The sequence below is a fragment of the Lygodium microphyllum genome, chromosome 19 (assembly GCF_053477565.2).
Source record: "Lygodium microphyllum isolate KBCC chromosome 19, Lygodium_microphyllum_v1.1.10, whole genome shotgun sequence".
In the NCBI taxonomy this organism is placed as follows: Eukaryota; Viridiplantae; Streptophyta; class Polypodiopsida; order Schizaeales; family Lygodiaceae; genus Lygodium; species Lygodium microphyllum.
In genome coordinates, this window is record NC_141153.1 from 35,158,328 (window position 1) to 35,184,872 (window position 26,545).

The 26,545-nt window shown below is 40.9% G+C and overlaps 1 protein-coding gene across 3 annotated transcripts in view; it reads right to left on the reverse strand.

Moving 5' to 3' along the window:
- HDA2 (histone deacetylase 2) overlaps positions 1-26,545 on the reverse strand; it is an 89,013-nt gene that overhangs the window by 20,625 nt on the left and 41,843 nt on the right. For all 3 annotated transcript variants that reach the window (XM_087699876.1, XM_087699875.1, XM_087699877.1), the window contains exons 6-11: positions 1,229-1,395; positions 1,052-1,116; positions 848-894; positions 672-716; positions 405-455; positions 120-206 (exon numbers count right to left, since the gene is read on the reverse strand). In XM_087699876.1, the coding sequence (XP_087556002.1) occupies positions 120-206; positions 405-455; positions 672-716; positions 848-894; positions 1,052-1,116; positions 1,229-1,395 (462 nt within the window). The remainder of the gene's footprint in view (positions 1-119; positions 207-404; positions 456-671; positions 717-847; positions 895-1,051; positions 1,117-1,228; positions 1,396-26,545) is intronic.

A 26,545-nucleotide genomic window follows, 5' to 3' on the forward strand; every position in this document is an offset into this window, starting at 1 on the left:
AGTGTGAGATAATTAGCTCATGTTCAAATAAATCAAGGTACCATATTAGTGTCCCATTTAGAAAAATGGATGAGGGTTGTAATTAAGTCAAAAAAAAATTATTGATTGATTTGACTGACCAGCATTCCACCAAGAGGATCCCCAGATAAAATATCTGTGCCTGCATTATATACTATCAGCTGTGGATCAAATGCATTTCTAGCCACCTGCTCAGGAAGCACAAGCATGCCATAAGGAGTTAGCACATTGAATACAATCGCAATCTCAACATTGAAACATACTGCCTGGTGTTTATGGTGAAATTAATCGTCACATCCAACATGAAGGCTCCAAAAAGTAAACAATTTGTATGTTGTCTGAATTGTTGCACCAAAAACAACCACACCACTAAGATCGTGCTATACCTTCAATGCTTCTTGCAGTCGTTGCAAATAGACTTCAGTTGTTGTTCCACTCTTTGGATCACAATCATTTCCAAAGTTCCATATAATGGGCACAACGGAGGCCAAGAAAAGACAGTTAGAGAAACAGAAGTGAAACTTCTAGCCAAAAACTACATAGACCATGACAGACTGTTCAAAAAGTGCATGGCTTAAAGCACAATGAAGCTCAAAGTACAGGGATTTAAAAATGCACTGCCATGAACTCAACATGCATTAGCATCGTCTTACTTGCAGCTCAACCTGATGGTTGATCCACTTCTTTGCTGCTATATCCTAGAGACTCCATCCACCAATGATAATGAAAGGTAAGGATAACGAGATCCCAATATTTGCATGAAAGGTAAGGATAACGAGATCCTAATACTTGCATAGAAGAACTATTAAATCCTATCAGCATACATTACCTGAGGATAGATCTGATAATTGTACATGTCTAATATGTAAACTCGTTCTGTGAAACAACTAAATCACATCAACAATTTCTCAGTTTTCTCAAGATTTGAAAAGTTTTCTCAAGATTTGAAAAAGAAACATAAAAAGATGTCAGAAGGGGTTGATTGATGCTGTGGCTGATTTGGAGTTGCAGTACACAAAAGTTTGAAACTTACTATCACCAGCAAAATCTGTCTCGTGACCATTTCCTTGGTGTGCATCAAGATCAATTATCATTGCCCTGACCAATGATTGAAGATACCTCAGTGACAAGTTTCCATCAAGTTTCACACCTCTTCATCCTGATTAAAAAGGTTCCAGAAAAGAATGGATTGAATCAAAGAGTTTCTTACCTTGATATAGACAACTCGCTAAATGCAAACTGCAGGCAGAGTGTGATATCTGCATAGGCACAAAATCCACCTCCATTGGTTCCTGAACAATGATGAAATCCACCTCCCAAGTTTATGGCCCAACCCCGCTCCACTGCTAGTTTCCCTGCAAGGACCGTCCCACCCACCTGTCACATAGAATCAGTTTAAAAATTATATCTAGAGTGTAGCTGCTGTTTAGATGAAGGCCAAACATGTTTAGACCTTTATCCCACCATGTTTTTTTTTACCCAAGAAAAGAGAAATCTATTAGTAACACCTAGGAGAAAAATCCCCTTGGGGTAGATACAAAGTACAAGGAACTCTGTGAAGAGTAACTAAGTACATAAAAAATACAACAGTTGTATGAACGAAGATTGGTGGGCTAAAATGCCAAAACATCTGAGGGGTAGTATGAAAGGTGTCCGAATCCCAAATCTGTAGAAAAGCCTCTCTTTTTCTTCCTCCTCCTCTCAGAGCTGCCCTGCATCCTCTCCCATCTCCCATGGAGAGTGTGGACTATCTCTGTTCAAATCCTCAATAAAGACTCCTCAGTGGATATATCCCAAAAATCAATGACCTAACTACATCTTGCAGTCCATATCAACCAAGCTTTAATGCTGGAAATCAGCTCCCATCCATGACAATGCCTTTGAGTCCATTGTGTCCATAAGTAGTCTCGGGTAGGGATCCTGCTCAGATGTTGTCCAATGATGCGAAAATAAGTACTCCCGTGAATGTCCTCATAGCCATATGCTGGACCTCTGTTGATCACCCAAGCTACAGTCCACCCATGTCACCATGGACCCAGCAGTGCCATGAAATACTATCCTCAGAGCTCTCCTCCAAACCTCCTAGGATCTAGGACAGTCCCATAGGCAATGTCTTTGCATCTCCTCTAGCCCACCACATCGTGCACATGCCACTCGGTCCCTGCCATATCCAAGCTAAAAGCCAATTGCTAAACTTCTATGGGCTAGAAGCCATAAGAAGAGAGAGATCTTCCTAGGCCTGAAGCTGTCATGTAGCTGTCTCCAAAAGTCATGTAGGAACACATCAGAGATTCTTGCCAATGGGGGGTAGCTGCTAGCAATGCTCCAATCCTACTCATTTGTATCCTCTGCCCCAATGTAGTAGTGCAGCCAAAATAGTATGCATGACATAGTCTGTCAACGACGGGATCCCTTCATACCCACTCTGTTGGATCCCATTCTCTGTAGAGGCCTCCTATTGTATGCCTAGTATCTCAACCCATCTATAAGACAAGTGGCTAGGTCTAGGTCTATGTGCCACTACTCTGATCCTTTGCTTGGAGCAACCACCAAGTGCTATAAGGTCAAGATCCTCTCGCTGGAGGCGGCCATCCTACTCGACTATGAAAGTGAATGTCTTGTCTCTCCTAGGTAATAACTGCTAGAAGGATATCCCCTCTGAAATGCAAACCAATCCTCCACTAACGTAGCGACATGTATAGGGAATCTCCCCCATGACAATTGTATCTGGCCTGGCTCTAATTTCAAATAGTGTAGTCAAGGGGAGATGGTAAAGCCCCAAAGATGCAAATCTCCATGCTCTAATAATGGCAACCACAAATTTGACCTCAAAGCTCCTCCCCAAATCTCTAGTGCTAATCTCCTGAAATATCCAAAGAATGCTACGCTGCCATGGTCGTCGATGTGTAGGTGCCATACCCTATAGCCTCCCCATCAAAAGTTTCTTCCATGGCTCCTTGCATGTAAGCAAACCACTAAAGGTAAGCTTAATCAATAAGGCTTTGCTCTAGCTATTTGGGCCTATGATCCCCAATCCTCCTCTGGATCTAGGTTGTATAGTGACATCCTAGAACACCTTCATTCTAGCTAGACTCCCATCTCCCCCCAACCAAATGAAGTTCCTCATGAGGCGCTTCACCATGGCCGATGCACAACCTAGAGAATGCCCAACAAGAAGTGATGTACCACATGGTCACCAGAAGAACTTAGTTGGCAACCACTACTCTCCCGGCTAATGAGAGTCTCATCAAGCTCCGATGTAGAAGCTTTTGTCTAATGCTCAGAAGGAGAGGTGCCAATTGCTGCTCTAAGGTAATGTTAATCCTCGCTTGGCATCTAAGATATCTCACAACTGTCCTGCAAGGAACCCACATGAAACCCTTAGGTGGTTGTCACGGGGACGTGAAATTTTGAGATGCTTTAATCTTGCTGATAACATTTGATTAAGTTGTTTATCAAATGTGCAAGGTTATTTAGCACTTGTGATGCACATGGCAATTATTTCATGATAATAGGCCAAGGACTCTGAGAATGCAGTGAGTGTCAAAGGCAAAAGTTGTGATAAATTATGTGAGCTAGGCTTTGGGGGTTAGTTGGTGTCAGTTTCGACCCTAGGACAATTTTTTGGCCAATAAATATTAGTCATGACACTAGTAGGGACTAGCATTAATTAATTAATTAATGCCAATCTAAGGGTCAACAAAGGTTGGGAACCACTCCATGTTGCAAATGACCTAGCAATTTTAATTATGGATAGACACATTTAATTTTGGGTAGGGTCAGAAGGGCTGAAATTAAATTTCAAGATTATTTAATTCTAAAAATTCATTACATGGCTAAAAATGCTGAAAAATGGGTTTAGAAGACTGCAACTTGGCAAAAATGCCCATGCAAACTGAGAAAACGTTTTTGGGGGCTGGTTCTCAGCCATTCAGTTAGTTTACAGCTTGAGAGAGAGAGAGAGAGAGAGAGAGAGAGAGAGAGAGAGAGAGAGAGCTATGCTGGTCCATTTTTTGATCAAAGAACAACAATTTGCTACATAAGACAGCCATCTGGGTGCCTCAGCAAGCAAGGGACAACAAGGAGCCACCTTTCAGGGGCTGGCAACAGCATTGCTAATCAGGTGATAGCATTTTGGAGGTGTCTGGCGATAGGTGATTGCATTAGATGCAAGCTGGAGTAGGTGGCAGACAGCATTTAGGGTTTTCTTGCGAAGAAAATCAGATTTCTCTCTCATCTTGGCTTTCTCTCACCTTCTCCAACCCATTCTCAAGAGATATCAGCCATTTCAAGCAAATCTCAGACAAATTTGATGGACAATAGAGAGATCTCTACTGTAAACCCTAAATTTTTGCAAAAATTAGGGTTTGACAGCCACCTCAAGACCCATGCCAATTGGTGAAGGCATTGTATACAGAATTCAGCACCTGAAATTTGTGTAATTGTTAGGGAATTCAAATGCCAGCCCATTCATTGTAATTTGGGGTAGCATTTGGCCAATTGGAGGTTCCATTGATGCAAGTCCTAGGTGAAAAATCAAGGGGCAATTGGCCCGAATTGATTCCTAATTGTTGTTACAGTAAAGAGACTTTTGGAACAGCAAAGGAGATTGTAAATCTCAGCTTGTCCTCATTCCATTAGCAATCAAGTTAAAGAAATACCAAAAGGGGAACCAATTTTAGGGCCAACAAGGTGTCCAATGTCTGAGATTATTAAGGTAATTTGTGCATTTTAAGTTATGTTCATTTTCTGATCACTGTAATTAAGAGCTTAATCAAGAAATTACCAATCTTTCCAAGAAGGAAGGCTGGTTTTAGTGGTCATCACTCCAATGATCTAGTGTGGCTCACCCAAAATCCGTAGGATTTGCGCCAATTAATGAGGCCTCTTGATGCTCTACAAAATGTCTCCACAGCCATAACAAAGGTACTAAAGTTATCCTCATCCCCATCCAAAGTAAACTGATGTATCATCAGCAAACTCCACAACATCAAGAAGCTCCTCAAACTCGAGGATGGGTAGCTTGATGCCTTTGATACCTATGGGTCTCTCTCTCAAAAAGGAGCTCATGGCTGTTGCCACAAATAAAAACAAGAAATGAGCTAGTGGATATCCTTCTCTGATTGATCTATGAATGTTGAATCTATCTTCTCTCACCCCGCTAGCCATGACCTAGTTGTGTATTGAAGAATAGAGAGCCATTACTCCTCTAACCCACTACTTTGGAAAGTCCATCCTCAGCATTGTGCCCTCCAAGCACTCCCAATCCACACACTCATATGCCATCTCGATGTTGAGGAGGACAATAAAATTCTTGCCTCTTGGATCTAGCCAAAGTTGTGATCTCCCAAAAGGTAAAAATATTGTCCAAGATGCTACACTCTTTGGACAAAATTTGTCTAAGTGGGGTGTATAATATTTGACATCAAAGGTGCTACCCTAAGACTAATTGCTTTGCGAGAATCTTGTAAGCAATCCCAAGCAAGGTGATTGGTCTCCACTATGTGATCTCCAATCTATCTCTATTTCTCTTGGGAATGAGATGAATCAGCCCCTTAGAAAGTCTCCCTGGCATAGCCCCTAATGCCATAATCTCTTGAAAGGTTGAGTGAAGGCCTATACTAATAAGATCCTAGTAACTCACAAAGGACTTATCTAGTCCATCTTCCCCTAAACACTTGCTTGAGGACAATGCTCGAAGTGCCTCCTGTAATTCCTCCTTTGTAAAATGAGCCATCAAATGTATGCTCATCCTGTCTGTAATCGTCCTTCAAGTGCTCTACGAAACCGGTCTCTCCATCTCTCTCATATCCAAGGGGTCTAGTGGTGGATCCTAGTAGGGCCGTGTAATATTGTGAAGGCCACTTGTCTCACCTCCAGAGAGCCCTGTGCAATGGATCCATCAACTCTCATGAGTCTCTAAACACCCTATCTAGAATGTTTAAGCCCTATTGTGAGGAAAAAATCCCTATAAACCCTATTGCCAAACTGAGTCTAGAAAGAAGCTCTCGCATGGAAAATGTACTTTGATCTAGCTTCCTTCATGGCATCAATCTCTGCTCTGGTAATATGCATTCTCTCGGTTGTCCATTCACATCCTGGCCATCTTGCCTCCTTCATAAGGCTGCCAATGATGCTCTAGCAGCTCTTTCCTTCTCTTAAAGGCTCTATCTCCTCCTTGTAGCCTCTGTAAATAAGGAAGTAATCTTCTATAGGCTCTCCTCCAAGTCATTAGCTGCCCGCACAACTAAGAAGGGTCTAAATCTCCAACTCTATGTGACTCTCTCTCTGAGATGATCCTCATAAGTGCTCTGGAATCCTCACATTGGAGTGGGATCCCCCTACTCTCTTAAAAAGGAGTATTTGAATCAGTGAGTGGTCCAAGAAGGTTGTGCTAGGTATGATACCGATAAGGTCGCCTCTAACTCATAGGCCTCCATGGATAAAGGGAATCCTGATAGTACAAGGAAGGGAGTGTAGGGACTCTCTGCACTTGTGTCAAGCGACCTTTCAGAACTGACGTGTTAGAACTGTTGAGAAACCACTTCTTTTTTACACACTTTATTTAGGGTTTCACACTAACAATCCCAAAAAGGGTTGGTATCCACATTTTGGCCACTTTTTCAGTGGACACCCACACAATGATGTGCCACCATAGACAACTTATGCCTATAAATAGACAATCACTTCATTCATACTTCTACTACCCCACCACTCTCTTTAATCATTCTTCACTATCTTCTTCGGTCATCACCACCACCACTTTCCTTCCCTTCACCAACCCCTTTCGCTGCCCTTACACCCCTTCGGGAGGACATTGCAGTTCTGGCTTGTGGTTGTCTTCAACCTCCCTCTTCTACTTCAGGTGCCCTATTCCATCATTAGGCCTTGCGTTTGGAGCATCTTTCACCTAGTGTCACCATCATCAGCTTGGCATCAACATCCTTCTCCATCAGGCTCCACCTTCACCTATGTTTTTCAACGTGGAGATCTCCTTGCCTGGCATCATCATCTCTAGCTTAGCATCAACATCCTAGCCTTTGAAGATAGTCTACATCACCAAGCGTTAGTGATTTCATCACTCGTTTATCACAGGGGCTGCTAGGACCTGCATTTTGTAGCCTAGCTTCTCCTCCATTACCTAGGGTCACTCATTTATCACAAGGGCTGTTGGGACCTACATTTATGTAGCCCGGCTCCTTCTCCATCACCGGCGTCACTCATCTATCACAAAGGCTATTGGGACCTGCGTTTTTGCAGCCCAGCTCATCCTCCATCATCTGGTGTCATCATTATCCACCTGGCATCGGCATCTGGACTGCTCTTCCTGCGTCTGATAACTCCGAAACTTTGGGATTTGCATTTTGCTGCCCACGTCACTCCCCAGCATCAAAGAACTACGGTTTGCTCCCTCGATAGCTGGTGATCGCCTTCCACACCTCTGACGACATCAGAGGACTGCGGCCCGCTCCCTCAACAATTGTCTTTCACCTTCTAGTGATTACTTTAATAGCCCACTGATCTCAGAGGACTACATTTCTCTCCCTTCACTATGAAAATTTCCCAAAGATACTACCGCCTGATTCAGACAGGACAATGCAGCTATCTTTTGAGCTTCGGTTCCAATGTATCAACTTTTCTTCTCATAGCATGATTCAGTGCATCATCACCGTATTCTTCTTATGTTTCTAAGTTTCTAAGTTTCTCCTCTCTCAATGTTTGCCATGCATCATCACCATATTCTTCTTGTGTTTCTAAGTTTCTCCTCTCTTAGTGTTTGCCATACACACACTGTGTTACTCTCCGCAAACCCTACTATCTCTCTGCACTGTCGCTTATTTTGACATGGTATCAAAGCATACCTATTATTTTTTACAAGAACTTCACGCGATGATTGTTTTGGATTCAAACTAACTATACACTAGAACAGAAGGAGCCAAATTGTCTCTTTATATTCCTCTGTTGTATTGTGCACACATCAATTTCATTTTACATATTCATTGCTCCCTCCATCTTTCTTAGTTAAGTGTGAGTGAGTGTTCCATCACTTGGTTTTCTTTCAGTATGCAACACATCGATTTGAGCACTTTTATAGATTGTTTTCCTTCCATTCGCCATCATCAACAAAGCTATTTCTTAAGGCATCTCATTGTTCGCAACCTTTGGCACTGCCCTCTATTCATTTGGGGCTAAGAAGTGAAGAGTGGAAGATATCCTGATGTTGAAGGGATTTTGTAATGTGATGCTTGGAGCTTGTTTGCTCCTATGATCTTAATTTGATTAGTACATTATGTCAAGAAATGAGGTATGCTTTGATACCACATCAAGAAATGACTGCTATGAAAGCAAACCAGAGAGACAATAGGGTTTGTGGGAGAAATACAATGTGTGTACGACAAACACTGAGAGAGAAGAGAAACTCAAAAAAACACAGTAGAAGAAGGTTATGAAGTACTGAATCATGCTAAGTGAATAAAGCTGATACAGCGCAGCCAAAGCTTAAAAGATGATTGCACTATCTTGTCTGATTAGCCATCAGCACCTAAAGGGAATTTGCATAGTGAAGAGAGTGAAATGCCTATGGCAGTAGGATGTCAAAGATGTATACTAAAGGTGAAAGACAACTATTGAGGGAGCTGAACACAATCGCTTGATGCCGTCGAAGTTGAGGAAGAAGATCACCAGCTATAAACACATACTCTTGAAGATACGGATCAACAGGATGGCCTACTAGATGAGGAAATCCAACCCCCTCATGGAGCAAGAACTGCAAAAACGAAGGTATCTGAGGTAGTAGGTGCTTGCCAAAGCCGTCCTGATACCAAGGAGGTGTCAACTTGTGAAATACAGCCTAAGAGCTTGACACCAGGTGGAGAGCACTATTGCTAGGTAGAGAGAGGTGATTTGGTAGCAAAACACAAGTGTCTACTAATGCTGAATGGAGATGATGGTCACCAAGTGGAGGAAGAGAATCTGAAGTCAAAAACACAGGTACAATCTAACAGTAGATGGTGGAGATGGTTGGAAAGTGGAGGAAGAGAATCTGCAGCCAAAACATGCGACCTAGAAGGTATAGAAGAGAGGGTCCCCGGTGCAAGGAGAGACAATGGTGGAAGCTGACCACGAGCCACAATGTCCTCTAGAGAGGTGAGTAATAGTGGAGAAGCTAGAGAGAGATGATGGAGAGAGAATGTCAGAAGGAAGAGTCTGAGGGTTGAATGAATGGGTGGAGTCAATGCGGTATATGTATGCATAGATTGTCTAGAGTGTTGCCCACTAAAGTCTCTTGGGTGGCACCCCAACTCTCTCGAAAGGCACCCAAAAGGCCTTTTTGGGATTGTAAATGGAAACCAAAAATACAAATGGAGGGAAACTATACTAAATGTATAGTTTCTCGGCACCCCCTCTTAGGCCCAAAAAGGAGCACAAAAGAGGAGTGAGAGAGAGATCAACTCAAAAATCCCAATATTCCATATGTAACGTAACCTGTAGTGAAGAACAATAGACATGATGAGCTAATAGAGCTTGAAACTCAACTGCAGGAGAGAAGCCACAAGATTTGTTACTCCATACTGGAGCGTATATACAAGCCATGGCTGAAACAACCAAAGCCCCAAACTAGGAAGAACCTATAGATCTTGGATATCATTGGGAAGTAAGAGAAAGGGAAACCAATGGGTGAGATGGCATGGAGATGTCAATCACACTAAGAAGGTAAGGGGCTGTCAACAGGTGGATGAAGAACTGCAGGATGAGGAGGGACCCCCTCTGATGCTGAAGGAATGGGATCCCCCTCTGAAGTAGAAAGATGAGCCCCCTCTAATTCCCCTATTGAATCCCTCTCGGAGAGAGAGAGGGAATCAAGAAGCTCATGGATCGTAGCCTCCAAAACATCGAAAGATGAAGGAAACGCTGGTGGTGGTGGCAAAGAAGGTATCTGAGGCTCCAATGGAATAGAAGCTAGGCAACTCCCAAAGGTGGCCTCTTGAACCTGAGGAGAAGAGGGAGTGGAGGGAGATGTATCACACAAAATCTCCTCAATGCCTAAATCAAAGTCACTATCCGTGGAGCAATCCAAGGGAGAGGAGGTAATAGATAGCTCCTATGGAGCCATGGGTGGATAATAGGTAATGTCTCTCAGTGGAGTGAGTTGCGGAACAAAAGAAGAGGGAGTCGAAAAGCCTCTGTCTCTCTAAGGAGTAGATTGATGAGACAATAGTATCCAACAATCATTCTCTCTCAGTGAAGTGGATTGTAGAACCATAGGCCGTGGCTGTGGAAGCCATTGGATCTAATAATAGGTTGGGAAAACTGTTGTAGTGCATTGTGGCAATCTCTAGGAGGTCATGGCGCTTACTGATCCTACTTTTGCTTGGAAGAACTTAGTGCGCATTGAATGTGTGCCTTGAGTGTAATACTCTAATAGCCTATGCATAACAATCTCTATGGCCCAGAAGTGAGATGTGGCACAAGGAGTGCTTGGTGGTAGATACATATACTCTAGTGGTGTGGGGAGCAAAGGTCAAAGTTGATAGTCTTCGGTAGTATGACACTTCTTGCCACAATAGAAGCACCCAATAGAGTTTCCATTTGTCAAGGGCGAGGCTATGGTACCGGTGTCAACCTGGAAAAGGGAGGGTGGAAGAGAGAAGAAGAGAAGGGTATCTCCCAATGATGCAGTGGAAATAAGGGGGAGAATCAAAAGATGATGTTGAACTTGTTAGAATTTGCCAATTCTATGGGTAATGCCCAATGCTTTAGTCTTTAGTTCTTTTTCAGTTCTTAGTGTGAACATAACTAAAGTTATAAGTTGTCACCACTCTTAGAGTTTAGAGTTAGTTAACTCTAGTTGAGTTAGAGCTAGGTCTATCTTAGACCTATCTTGTACTTTTCATTCTCATTCATTCAATTCAGCAAGTACACTCTACTCTTTTGCTTCATCACACCCTCATTGTCTCTTTTTTTTCTCTCCTCCATAGCTGGCTATCATTTTCCAACATTTGGTATCAGAGCAAGTTCTACACACAGATTCAGTTCAACCACTGTCAACCGGTGACGCCTCGCCTAAGATCCTATTCTTGTCAGTCAGCTCTTCGCCCGAGGAAGTGAAGAATGAGCTGCTGCTGTTTTCAGCCTACGTGCAGTCCTACATGCAGTCCCATACACAGCCCACACATAGCCCAAGGAGCTACTGTTTTGGAGGAGCTGCTGCTTTTTTCAGCTATGTCCCCTATTTTCTCACCTCTGCCTGCCATATTCTCAGCCCTGCCTGCGATTTTTTGCAAACCCTAAAAAGTGCAGAAACCCTAATTTTCAGATTTGGGGTTTTTTCCAAATTTCTGCAATTTCCCATCCATTTTGGCCATCTCTTTCCGAATCTCAGCTTGTGCTGCCCAAAATTTGGGGCTTTTGTCAATTTTCGCTCCCAGAGTTCAAATTGACAACCAATTTGAAGAAATTTCATAATTTTTTTGACATGCCTGCCAAAAATTTTGGGCCTTTTGCCTGATTTGCAATCCCACATGCAAATCTTCATTGGAAACGCCGACATTGCACAATTTCATTGACATTTGTGCAAGAAATTCAGGGCTTTTTGTGCTACAATCTCCGGCACATATAATGAGGTAGATTCTAGCTATTGTTCGCTGTTGGCACACACCCCGAGGTGCATTACTGTAGAAATTCAAGCTATAAGGTACAAATTTATTCAATTTCCTTGAAATATAGGAAGAAATTTGGGGCTTTTCCCAGACACACATTCCAAGGCAGCAAACAAGTGGTACAACAGCATTTAATTGCTCTTACAGTCAGATTGATCCGAAAATTTTGAAAAAATTCAGTAAATTCTGGTAAGAATCGGCATTAAATTGCTATAATTTGTACATTTGAGGGCAAGCATCATGAGATAGGTGTGGTACAACAGTGCATTGCTATTATTTCTTGGCTGAGAGTGCTGATTTGGGCCAAATTGAACACACTTTGGCATTTGTGTGACAATTTGGTACTTGTTGCATAATCCTGAGGGGATTTTTGATACTCTGAGGAGTACAATCTATACTTCAATAGAGAAATATTTAGCTACAGATTTTTGTCCATGACTCATAACATAGCACGTTAGGGGACTAATGATCAGAGTAACATCCTTAGTGTCCTCATTCAGGAGGACAAACTTAATGGATCAAACTACCCGTTTTGGAGTTTTATAGTTCACAACCTTCTTGTAGCGAAGGACTTGTGGGACTATGTTATAGGTGATTTGTAGTGACCAGGAGGTCTTGCACCTCAAACACCTCAACGTAGCGCTAGAGGACAGGTTGTTGGTGCTACTGCCTCTCCTCCCCCTCCTACTAAGAATCAGAGAAGATGGAACTCCAAAGATACATAGGTACTTTCTTTGATTGCCTTGTCAATGAAAAAATCAATCGTTCCACACATCCGGTCTTGTAAGACCTCAAAATCGGCATGGGATATACTTGAGCATATATTTACAGCACATAATGAGGCCAGAATATCTTATCTCTATAGAGAGTTGGCCAATGTGAACATGGATGAGGATGATAGCATGACAGATTATCTTACTCACATACATGATTTGCACGAGCAGCTGTCCAATGTGGATGAAATCATTCAGGATGCTGAATTGGTAAACATCACATTGAACTCTCTTCCAAAGTCGTATCTTGGTTTTTACACCTCTTTGATGTTGTCTTTGAGGGGGGGGAGGGGCAATAGCCCCTTACATTTGTGGAGCTGGAAGGTCCCTTATTGCAAGAGGAACAGACTCCGAAGAATGTTGAATTGCATTCAGGAGGTGTGGCTATGCTTTCCAAGTTCAAAGGCAAAGAAAAAAACAAGAAAAATACAAAAAATCAGCAAAAGGGTGATGTTGGATAGCAATCAAATAAGGTTGTCCAAGACATAGAAAAGTCTAAAAAGAAAGAGAAATGTCATTATTGCAAGAAGTCAGATCACTATATTGATGAATGCCATAAGAGATTAGCCAAAGAGAGGAAAAAGGACTCCGGTTCGGCTGTCCAAGAGACATTAGCCAACAAATCTACTGATGATGATGCTTCAGCCAACTTTGTGGAGGAGAACTATGCATTTCTGACTTGCAGTTGTGATTCTTCAATGGTTGATTCAACATTTAATGCTGCTGAAATGCACCAAACATGGTATTTTGACAGTGGAGCTTTAAAGCACATCACTTCTAGGAAGTGTTTGCTTTTCTTTTTGAATTCAACCCCTGTGGGAAAGCATGTTACATGTGCAAACAGCAGCAATTATGATGTTTGTGGCATTGGGATAGTCACTATTACTGTTGCAGATGGTTCTAACTTCATGCTTCTAGATGTCTTGTTTATACTTGGCATTACAAAGAACTCATTGTCTATCTTTGCTTTTAACAAGCATGGTTTTCAGGTCATCTTTGAGGATGAAAAATGCGTTGTCAGAGACAGGGAGATGAATTATGTACTCAAGCTGTCTGGGACCTTGTATAAGGGTTTGTTTTTATTGGATACCTATGATGCACAGTCTCATGATGCTCTGGCAGTCACTACTCTATCGCTCACTATGCAAAATGCGGAGCTATGGCATGCCTGCTATGGACATATGAGTTTTGGGAGTTTGATGACCCTTCAAAGGTGTCATATGGTAGATGCATTGCCTCCACTGGAGACTCCACCTCCTCATGCATGTGAGGAATGTATTTTGGGCAAGATGCACACATTTGCCTTCAAAAAGGATGTAGTGCGCGCTGTCCGAAAATTGCAGCTTATTCACTTGATGTTTGTGGTTCCATGAGGACATGTGCACTTGGAGGTCATCTTTACTTTGTTACATTTATTGATGACTACTCTCGGTATACATGGATGTATGGGCTAAAAGCAAAATCTGATGTGTTTATGCATTTTAAACATCTTGTTGCAAAGCTTGAGGCTGAAGTTGGCTTGAAAGTGCAAAGCCTTCGCATGGATAGAGGAGGAGAATACATGTCTTATGCTTTTGAGACATATTTGCTAGATCGTGGCATTATGCATCAAGCCACTATTAAAATGACTCCTCAACAGAATGGTATTGCTGAAAGAAAAAACTGCACTCTTATGGTGATGACTTGTTGTATGCTCAAAAGCAAGGGGCTGCCTCATAAATTTTGGTTAGAAGGCCTTCAGTGTGCAAATCATGTGTTGATTGTGCACCCACTTAAGGCACTAAAAATGATCACCCGTTTGAAGCTTGGAATGGCAAGAAACCCAAGGTTGACTACTTTTCGATGTTTGGTTGCATAGCCTATAAACATGTTTCAAAAGAGCTTCGTGGAAATCTTGATGACAAGACTATAAAATGCATATTTACTAGCTACAGTTTGGAAAGCAAGGGCTATTGCTTGTATGACCCACGCATAAAGAAAGTTTTGTCAGTAGAGATGTCATATTTGCTGAAAATATTGCATTTTCACATTATCAGTTTCAAATGCCAACCACCCATGACATTGGTGATGTCTTTGAGGGTCTCTTGCCACTTTCTTTGGAGTTCGTGCTTGCTGTAAATGGCCGGACAGACATAATACAACAAGTTGTTGCTGCACCATATGCGCCTAAATAGCAAGGTATTGATGATGGTTTTCCACATGCAGTGCAACATGAAAGGGCTGCTGTAAATGCAGCAAAAACAATCCTGAGATGGCTGTTACAAACTCTCCAAGAGAGTAAAATGGATGCTCCTTAGCTCAACACACTAGAAGGGTTGCTTGACATGCAACACATGATGCAAGGGGAGCCCATTTGGCTGATTTTACAAAATTAGATAATTATGATGAGCATATATTTATGAGCTCACTGTTGGATGATGATGAGCCTACTTCCTTGGACGAAGCTCAGCAAGATGTACATTGAATATAGGCCATGCAGGATGAGTTAGAATCTATTGCCACTAACTCTACATGGGATCTTCTAGATTTACCACTTGGCAAGAAGGCCATTGGAACAAAATGGGTTTTTAAACTCAAACGCAAGGCTGATGGTACCATTGACAAGTACAAATCACAGTTGGTAGCAAAAGATTATGCATAGAAGAAGGGCATAGATTATGAAGAGACTTTTGCTCCTACATCCCGTATAAGTACGGTGAGATGTATAATTGCTATGGCTGCAAATTACGGTTGGAAAGTACACCAGTTGAACATTAAGACAGCATTCTTGAATGGAAATTTGCATGAGGATGTTTATGTGTCACAACCTCCAGAGTTTGTGGTTAAGGGAAAAGAGTATATGGTATGTAAGCTAAGCAAAGCTCTTTATGGTCTCAAACCGGCTCCTCATGCATGGTACTCTAAAATTAATGACTATTTGGTCAACAAAGGGTTCAAAAATAGTCCAACTACTCCCACTCTATACATTAAGAATGAAGGGGAGGGGGGGACTTGCTAATTATCATTCTTTATGTAGATGATATGCTGCTCACTAGACCTTCAAAATCAAAAATTGCAGATTTCAAGGCTAAATTAAAACATCCACTTAATATGTTATATATGGGTTGTCTACACTATTATTTGGGGATTCAGTTCACCCAAAATCAACATGGTATCATCATGTCACAGTCATAGTATGTGGATAAGCTGTTACATAGGTTTAATGCAAGATTGCAAACCTATATGTACTGCTATGGAGCCAAGCTTAAAGCTATCTATGCATGATGGTGAAAAGATGTCTAATGTTGCAATTTACAACCAAGCTATTGACTATCTTATTTATCTTTGCAACACATGCTCTCACATTCAGTATGCAATATCTCAGGTGAGTAGATATATGCATAGCCCATGGACTATACACTTGCAAGCTATTAAGCGGATCTTCAAATACTTGCAATGTACTCAATCACATGCATTATTATTTTGCAGGGGAGGAGACTTATAATTACAGGCTTACAGTGATTCAGATTGGGCTGGTGATGCAGACACTAGGCAGTCTACTAGTGGACACTGTTTCTTTCTCGGCCATTCATGCATTTCATGTCTAAGCAAGAAACAACCTACAATGGCTACCTCGTCCTATGAGCCTGAGTATAGGGCAGCCTTCACAGCAACAATGAAATGTGTATGGTTGCGCAGATTGTTGGCTGATTTACATTTACCATTGAAGGGTCCTACACCCATTCTTTTTGATAGTCAGAGTACTATTGCAATTGCACAAAATCCTGTATGTTTCATGCTGCTCGCATAAAACATATTGAGGTGCATTACCATTATGTCAAAGAGAGATACTACGTAGTAGAGATCAGCTTGATGTATGTTCCAACATAGGAAAATGTTGCAGACATTTTCACCAAGGCACTACCTCATGAGAAGTTTCAAGCTTTTTGCAAGTCCTTTAACTTGCTACCCTTTGGTGACTAATCATTCTTATACTTTACCACATCGGCATTGTAGAGGGATGTTAGAATTTGCCAATTCTATGGTGTCACAACTTTATAGAAACAGAATTTGTATCCTTTTTCATTAATTTGTCTATATAATGATTTATTAAATTTATTTCCTTTGCACTAATTAGATATAAAGAAAAGTGCATTGGAGCTGGCCACTAATGAGTGGTCACAGGTTATGGTGGACCCACGCGGTGGGTTAGAGAAAAGATAGTTCACACTTCCACCTATATGGCCCGATTGGGCGCTTGTGACCAAAACTCACGCATATCAAGGTTAGACTCGCACACAGAAAAGATTGATGCCTTGAAGTGTGGGCTAGATCCACCCGAATAGACAGTTACAATCAACAAGATGGCATGATCATGAAATGCTTGTATAATGTGCATGTGTGGGCTGAAAGCTTGAAATGCACATTTCTTTGCATAGGAAAGTCACATGAAGATTCGGATACTGTTTTTGCGATGTACACGGAAAAAGATTTCATATGACACCCATATTGGGAGGTCCCTAAATTTTAGGAGATCCCTAAATTTTAGGAGGTCCCTAAATTTTAGGAGCCTCGAATTAGCCTAAAAATGCTAGTCCTAAAAAATAGGGATGTCATTCTAAAAATAGTAAGTTCTGTACTCTGACTGTGCTTACTAAATTTGGTTGTTTCTATTCTTGACAGTATTCAACCCAAAAGGAAGGCCATAGAGAAGAGACAAGTGTCAAGACACTTGTCACATAAGTTTCCAAGTCTCCCACCACTTGTCACATCTCATGACATGTGGTTGGACACTTGTCTTGTGCTACTCCACTTTCCCCTTTTGTACTAGCTCTTCCCTCTCCTATAAATAAGAGCTCGTTTTTCTTCATTCAGCATCATTTTTCTTTGCTGTAAACTCATGTACAGCACCCACAGATAGCCAGAAATTGGCCCCATCCATCCCCATCATCATCCCCCACTTCTCTATTATCAAATTCCTCCATATTCCCTCTTCTATCACTGCTGTTTTACAGGACAACAAGCTTGTAAATTCATTACAACACCTCATTCTCAAGCTCTTTCTTCCATTTTAGCAACAAGAAGCAAGCCCTATCCATGTACTACTGTTCAACGATGGAGAAAGGCTGATTTTCCCCTCTTTCTTCCCTCATACTGTAAAGAAATCAGTTCTTATCATTGCATAATAGATAATGCATGTGTGTTTGTACATCTTTGCATGATCTTGTGAGAGTGAGAATTACTTCTCCTCACTCTCAAGTTGATTGTAACTGAGCTCTTCCCTAAGGGACTTGGGTTGAGCAGAAATACATTCCTTCGGGGGGGGTTGCCCATCTTCAACCCTCAATCTTGTCTCCATTACTTTTACATTTTCATGGCTGTAATTTTGTGAGTAATTTTCATTTTCAGCTTTAAGTGTTCATTCTCTTTTATATTAAATCTCGAAAACAAGCGAATATCATAATTGTTAAGCATACTATGTTGTTCGGGGCGTTTACAGTGGTATCAAAGCTTTGGCTCGGTCCTCACCTTAACACTGGTAGTGCTTACAATTATAAGTTTGTTTGTTTTCAGCCCTTGCACTGAGTGCTTGAGCATATTTTTTTCTTAAGAGTCTCAATGGATCAGTCGGGTGCTATCCTTCAAGCCATTCAAAGTCTTAGAGAGGAGAATTAGCAAATTTGTGACCAACTTCTCAAACTAGAAAAAGTTGAGAATCCCAAAGAATTCAAGGAATGAAGCCCATCTGCTTCAAGGAGACAAAGCCATACCAATGAAAGGAGCCGATCAAGAAGTTCAACTACTTCTAAGAGGCAGTCCCATTCTACTTCAAGACAAAGAAAGAGATCGCGTTGAAGCTCATCCTCTTCTTCAAAGTCATCTGGCGCCTACTCTGATGGACCCTCTTCTAGTAACGAAGAGTCACACCCTTCTCGTGGAAGACCCCATCATCGTCAAAGGCGTCGACATTCTTCACCCTCGTCTCCATCTTCATTCCCATCAAGCACTTCATCATCTTCAACCTTAAGATCCGGGCATGGACGAAGGCAAAAGAAGAAGAAGAAGACTAAGTCACTATCTCAACTTGAAAAGAAGATCAAGTTCAGTATGTATGATGGTTCCCGAAATCCTGATCTTTTTCTGAAATTTATTCATCAATTTCAAATTTTATATGGTCGTGACAAGTATAAAGAAAAAGAAAAGATTAAGTTTGCAGCTTTACATTTAACCGACTTAGCCCATACTTGGTGGATGGGGTTGGAATATGATCATGCTGCCCCAAAATCATGGCGGTCCTTTGTTCGCATGATACAAAGCCAATTTCTTCCTGTTCATTTCAAAAGAGATGTAAAAATGGAATGGGATCGGCTTTGGCAAAGGAAAAATGAGTCACTTGGTGACTATACCAAGAGATTTTGGGAGCTACTTTTGAAGGTCCAACATTTCAAGAAGATCAGCAGTTCGGAAAAGCTTAGGAAGTTTCAAGGAGGTTTGCATTTTAAACTTCGTACTGCTCTTAATCATTATCATTGTTCTAGTCTCAGGGAACTCATTGACCATGCTAAGACATAGGAAATGGAGCACAATGGCAACAAATCATTCCAAAAGAATGATAAGAAGAGAGTAGCTGATGATGAGGAGTATTCAGCCCCAAATGAAGGACAAAAACAGTGGCAAAAGCAGCCATCAAATCAAAAGAAGATGAAGCCCTATGCACCTCTTAATGCTCCTCAATTTCGCTCCAATCTATACCCACAAGCAAAGCAACTTTCCGAAGAAGAAAAGCAATGCTTCATAAAAGAAGGGAAGTGCTTTAAATGTGGACAAACAGGCCACATAGCGAAGCAATGTCCAAACAAGGGACAAAGCAAGGTTTCTGACAACAAGCCTAAGTCGCCAGTGAAAATCAATGCTATCAGTGATGTAGTTGCAAACACAACTCACACTCCAGAGACACGCAAATTATTAAAAGCTTGGGAACAGTTGCAAGGTAAGCAAGCACTACTCTTGATAGATCTTGGGGCGAATGAAAATATCATTTCCTTGCAATTAGCTAAAGAGCTTGGATTAAAGAATGAAGAGATGGACACTCTGGCAGAAGTTTGCCAAGCTTTAAATGTTGATGAAGGTGACACAGTGAAGACTGTGACACCCTACATTGGCAAGCTCAAGTTTCAAATTCAAGGCTACAGTGACAAAGATACCTTCTATATCGGAGATCTTGATGGTTGCGATGTGATTCTTGGCATGCCCTGGAATCATAGAGTAGATTCAACCATCTTCTCTCAGAAAAAGAAGGTAGAACTCACCAACAAAGGCAAGAAGTATGAGATCCAAGCTGGAGTTTCTGGAGACACCATACCTATGGTAAGCCATATGCAAGTCTCTAGAGCAATTAAGGATTGTGTTCAATGTTGTTTGCTTTATGTCACTAATGTAAAAAATAATATGAATGCTGAAAACCAAGAGCAACTTCAGCTCTTGGAAAAGTATAAAGATTGTTTTTCGGAAGATCTTCCTTATCAGCTTCCCCCAGAAAGGCCAGAAGACCATCATATTGATATTATCCCGGGCAGTTCTCCTCCTAATATAGCACCATACCGTGTGAGCCGTCCTCAACAAGAAGAAATCAGAAAGCAAGTCAAAGACCTACTCAACCGTGGACTAATTAGGCCAAGTAGCTCACCATTTTGTTCACTGGTTCTTCTTGTTCAAAAGAAAGATGGCACATTCAGGATGTGCATTGATTATCGAGCCCTCAACAAAATCATTGTGAAGAATCGGTTTCCTATTCCCAGAATTGACGACATTTTGGATCGTCTAGGAGGCTCCAAGGTTTTCAGCCGCATTGATCTAAAGAGTGGTTATCATCAAATTAGGGTAATACCACAAGATGTACACAAAACTGCTTTCCGCACTTCATACGGTCTTTATGAATTCTTGGTGGTTCCTTTCGGATTAACCAATGCACCAGCCACCTTTAATCAAATGATGGAGCGCATCTTTAGAGAGCATCGACAATATGTCGGTACTTTCTTTGATGCTATTCTTGTCTTTAGCAAGAATGAAGAGGAGCATCATCAACACTTGGAAATTGTTCTACAACTACTTCAACAAAATCAACTCTTGGTAAATTGTAAAAAGACCGAATTTTTCATACATAAAATAAATTACCTTGGGCATGTCATCTCTTCTGAAGGGATTCAGATGGATCTTGAAAAGATCAGGATAATCCAAGAATGGCCTCATCTTCATGATGTACATGAGGTGCGACCGTTTCTTGGCTTATGCTCTTATTACCGCCGCTTCATCAAGCATTTTGCACATATGGCTTCTCCACTTCATGACCTTACAAAGAAGAAGATCTATTTCCAATGGAAGGAAAAAGAGAAGGCAGCCTTCACAAGGCTGAAAACAGCTCTTACTTCTGGACCTGTTCTTATCATTCCAGATCTGGTAAAACCATTTGTGGTGGAAGCAGATGCTTGCGGTGATTGTATTGGTGCAATGCTAAATCAAGAAGGCCATGCCGTAGCCTTTGAAAGCCGCCGTCTAAATGATGTGGAGAAAATGTATGACATTTATGAAAAGGAGCTCTTAGCAGTGGTTCATGCTTTAAAGATATGGAAACATTATCTTTTAGGCAATGAATTTCTTATTAAAACCGATCATCAAAGCTTGAAGTATTTCAAGACTCAAAAGCATTTGCAAGAGAAACATGCAAGATGGGAAAATTTCTTGTCTATGTTTCATTTTCAAATTATGTACACTCCAGAGAAACAAAATGTAGTTGCTGATGCACTTTCTAGAGTGCCTCGCATTGCAACTATTACAGTGGCTCATCATGAAGATTTTCAAACGATGAAGAATACTTATGATGAAGATATTGATTTTGCAGCAATTTGGTCAAATTTACAACAAGGAGGTTCTCATCCAGATTATTCCATCAAAGACGGTTACCTTCTCATGAACAATCACCTTTGTGCCACTCTTCCTGTTCGACAAAAGGTGCTTAAAGAAAGTCATGAACCCCCTTACGCAGGGCATAGAGGGAGGGCAGCCACTCTAAGTGCAATTGAGCGCTACTTTTATTGGCCAACATTACGAAGAGATACACATAACTTCATTGAGGCTTGTCTGGTATGCCAAAAATCCAAATATGATAGGCAAAAGATTCCAAGATTGTTGCAACCTCTTCCAGTGCCCAAAGATCCATTGGAATCTATCACAATGGATTTCATCTCAGGTATTCCAAGAACACCTCAAGGTCATGATATGATTTGGGTCATAATTGATAGATTCAGCAAACAGTCACATTTTATTCCATGTCATAAAACATTGAAATCCGCACAAGCTGCAAGACTTTTCATTCAACATATCTTCAAATTACATGGTATGCCTTCTGAGATCATTTCAGATAGAGACTCCAAATTCACAAGTAACTTTTGGCGTGCTTTATTTGAGAATTTGGGAACCACTTTAAAGTTCTCCTCAACTTTTCATCCTCAAACTGGGCCAAACAGAGGTGATGAATCTCACTCTTTTGGATATGTTGAAAGCTTATGTTAGTGAACATAAGTCACAATGGGAGAAATATCTTCCATTATTAGAGTTTGCTTACAACAATATAGTGCACTCATCCACAGGGAAAGCTCCAAATGAAATAGTACAGGGTAAAGTGATTCCTCCTCCAATTATTCGCACTCAAGATAATATTTTTGTTGCTGATGAGTTTGCTTCAGATTTAAAAACCGCAATGGATCAAGTTCGAGCCACTATCAAAGTTGCCCAAGGCGACAAAAGAAGCAAGCAGATAAACGAAGAAGACCTTTGGCTTTTGAAAAATGTCAATATGTCTTGCTAAAGTTTGATAAAAGCAAGCTCAAACAAGGTTCCGGTCAAAATTCATCTTTTCCAAGCTCTCCAGTAGATACTTTGGACCCTTTAAAGTGATTGAGAAAATAAATGAAGTTTCTTATCGACTTGAGCTTCCTGCTCATTGGAAAATACACAATGCTTTTCATGTAAGTTTGCTAAAACCTTACATAGGACCAAAACCAAAGGAACCCATTACTGAAGATCCCCCAGAAGTTGAAGAAACAGAGCAACTCTTGGAACCTGAAAAGATTTTGTTTCTCAAGGATCGAACCACGAGAAGTGGCCTTGTGACACGAAAATTCTTACTAAAATTCAAAAATCTACCCACAACAGATGCAAAGTGGGTAGATGAAAAATTCATGAAGGATTACCCAAATATTCTTCAGCCATATCAAGAAGCTTTTCAACTGAGGACAGCTGAATAAAAGCCAGAGGGCTGTCACAACTTTATAGAAACAGAATTTGTATCCTTTTTCATTAATTTATCTATATAATGATTTATTAAATTTATTTCCTTTGCACTAATTAGATATAAAGAAAAGTGCATTGGAGTTGGCCACTGATGAGTGGTCACAGGTTATGGTGGACCCACGCGGTGGGTTAGAGAAAAGATAGTTCACGCTTCCACCTATATGGCCCGATTGGGCGCCTGTGACCAAAACTCACGCATATCAGGGTTAGACTCGCACACAGAAAAGATTGATGCCTTGAAGTGTGGGCTAGATCCACCCGAACGGGCAATTACAATCAACAAGATGGCATGATCATGAAATGCTTGTATAATGTGCATGTGTGAGCTGAAAGCTTGAAATGCACATTTCTTTGCATAGGAAAGTCACATGAAGATTCGGATACCGTTTTTGCGATGCACACGGAAAAAGCTTTCATATGACACCCATATTGGGGGGGTCCCTAAATTTTAGAAGATCCCTAAATTTTAGGAGGTCCCTAAATTTTAGGAGCCTCGAATTAGCCTAAAAATGCTAGTCCTAAAAAATAGAGATGTCATTCTAAAAATAGTAAGTTCTGTACTCTGACTGTGCTTACTAAATTTGATTGTTTCTATTCTTGACAGCATTCAACCCAAAAAGGAAGGCCATAGAGAAGAGACAAGTGTCAAGACACTTGTCACACAAGTTTCCAAGTGTCCCACCACTTGTCACATCTCATGACATGTGGTTGGACACTTGTCTTGTGCTACTCCACTTTCCCCTTTTGTACTAGCTCTTCCCTCTCCTATAAATAAGAGCTCGTTTTTCTTCATTCAGTATCGTTTTTCTTTGTTGTAAACTCATGTACAACACCCACAGATAGCCAGAAACTGGCCCCATCCATCCCCATCATCATCCCCCACTTCTCTATTATCAAATTCCTCCATATTCCCTCTTCTATCACTGCTGTTTTACAGGACAACAAGCTTGTAAATTCATTACAACACCTCATTCTCAAGCTCTTTCTTCCATTTTAGCAACAAGAAGCAAGCCCTATCCATGTACTACTGTTCAACGATGGAGAAAGGCTGATTTTCCCCTCTTTCTTCCCTCATACTGTAAAGAAATCAGTTCTTATCATTGCATAATAGATAATGCATGTGTGTTTGTACATCTTTGCATGATCTTGTGAGAGTGAGAATTACTTCTCCTCACTCTCAGGTTGATTGTAACTGAGCTCTTCCCTAAGGGACTTGGGTTGAGCAGAAATACATTCCTTCGAGGGGGGTTGCCCATCTTCAACCCTCAATCTTGTCTCCATTACTTTTACATTTTCATGGCTGTAATTTTGTGAGTAATTTTCATTTTCAGCTTTAAGTGTTCATTCTCTTTTATATTAAATCTCGAAAACAAGCGAATATCATAATTGTTAAGCATACTACGTTATTCGGGGCGTTTACATATGGGCAATGCCCAATGTTTTAGTCTTTAGTTCTTTTTCAATTCTTAGTATGAACACAACTAAAGTTATAAGTTGTGTCACCACTCGTAGAGTTAGAGTTAGAGTCAATTAACTCTAGTTGAGTTAGCACTAGGTCTAACTTAAACCCATTTTGTACCTTTCATTCTCATTCTTTCAATTCAACAAGTATACTCTACTCGTTTGCTTCAGCCCACTCTCATTGTCTCTCTTTTTCTCTCCTCCATAGCTAGTTGTCATTTTCGAATAGAACCCGCAACCTATCTTTGCCTTCTCTGATGTAGAGAATCTTCGTGGCTCTCTAAGCGCCTTTGGATTTCATACCATGTCAAGAAATGACTGCTATGAAAATGAACTAGAGAGAGAGAGTAGAGTTTACAAGGAGGAACACAGTGCGTATAACAAACACTGAGAGAGGAGAAACTCAAAAAAACACAGTAGAAGATGATGATGAAGCACTGAGTCATACTAAGTGAACAAAGCTGATACAATGGAGTCAACGCTCAAAAGATGACTGCACTGTCCTGTCTAATTAGGCGGTAGCACCTAAAGGGAATCTGCATAGTGAAGGGAGCGAAATGCAGTCCTCTGGCAATAGGATGTCGAAGATGTATGCTCAAGGTAAAGAACAATTATCGAGGCAAGTGAATGTAATCCTCTGATGCCACCAAAATCGAGGAAAAAGATCATCAACTACTAGGAATTCATACTCCAGAAGATGAGGATCAACAAGACGGCCTGCAAGATGAGAAAATCCAGCCCTTGATGGGGTAGGAATTGCAAAAACGCATGTGTGGAAGGTAGTAGATGCCTATCAGAACTGCCACCACCATGCCAGGGAGATATCAAACTGTGAAACACAACCTGAGAGGCTAACACCAGTTAGATAGCATTGTTGCTAGGAAGAGAGAGGTGATCTAACAACAAAAACGTAGGCACTTGCTGACACCAAATGGAGACGATGGTCACCAAGTGGAATGGAAGACAAGGCACTTGGTGCAAGGAGGAATAAAGGTGGAAGCCAACCACGAACTGCAATATCCTCCAAAGGGATACGAGCAGCAGTGGAGAAGATAGAGAGAAATGATGCAGAGAGAATGCTAGAAGAAAAGAGTGCGGGGGGGTAAATGAATGAGTGGAGTCAATCCCGTATATATAGGCATAGACTTTCTAGAGTGTCGCCCACTGAGGTCTCTCAAGTGGCACCTCGACTCTCTCAAAAGATGCCCAAAAAGCCCTTTTGGGACTGTAATGGAAACCAAAAATAGAAACAGAGGGAAACTATAGTAAATGATATGGTTTCTCAACAAATTATAGAGACCACAAGAAAAGTTATCTTAATTTAATCAATAAAACAATGGAATCATATCTTAGTCAATTGCAACTAGTATGGTCTCTATATAGTGTTGAAATGGCAAGTTGAATATGTGCAAACATTGATGATAGACCACCTGGTTAGAAGGGTCCACACATCTACACTTAGCACATCGATGCTCATTATGATCCTCACATGGCCACTGACTTATCACTTATTATATTTGGTTAGTTACACCTATCTATAGTTGGCATAGTTATAGCGTAAGTCGATTAGTCAATTATACATTGTTTGACTTAGAAGGCCACTTTCTTTTATGTTATATATTATCTATACTTTGTGTACACATTGTATTGGGAGAGAGAAGGAAAAAAAATCAAGCAAACGTTCTGGCCTCATCTCTCTTCTTCAATTCTTGAGTAAGCTTCTTATTGCATGTATTGTGTGTTCAACAGAGTAGCTCAAAGCAAGTACCCCCGCCATGCAATTTGTAAAATAGTATCAGAGCAGTGCCACTGAGAGAGACTAGTTTAGAAAGGTGAAGTAAAGGAGAATGAGCAAGGATTCAAGTAAGCAAGCAACCAATAAGAAGCTCTCCCATCTCTCTCTCTTTCCCTTCATTCTATATATATGCCCTTCAAGGCTTTTCCACTATGATTTTGGCCACTTGAGACTATTTCAGGCCCCGTTTAAGCTTTGCAAGACAAACAACAGTTTTAGGATATACTGCAATTTCATTTGTGTTAGCCGTTCTTGGGTGCATAGATTACAGATTTTAGATCTATATATTCTGAGGTGTTTATCAGGAAACATACATAAGGTTTATCTACATTTAAGTTGCAGATTGGATGTATTATTGAGTAGTCAATAAAAAAGGTTGCTTGGTTCATTGCTATGTATATCTTGTGAAAGGTTGCAAAAGGCTTACTCGTTTGATTCTCAATTTTATCATAAGAACAATGGAGATCCTATTATTGATAAGCTAGACAATAACAAGTACCTATCATGGA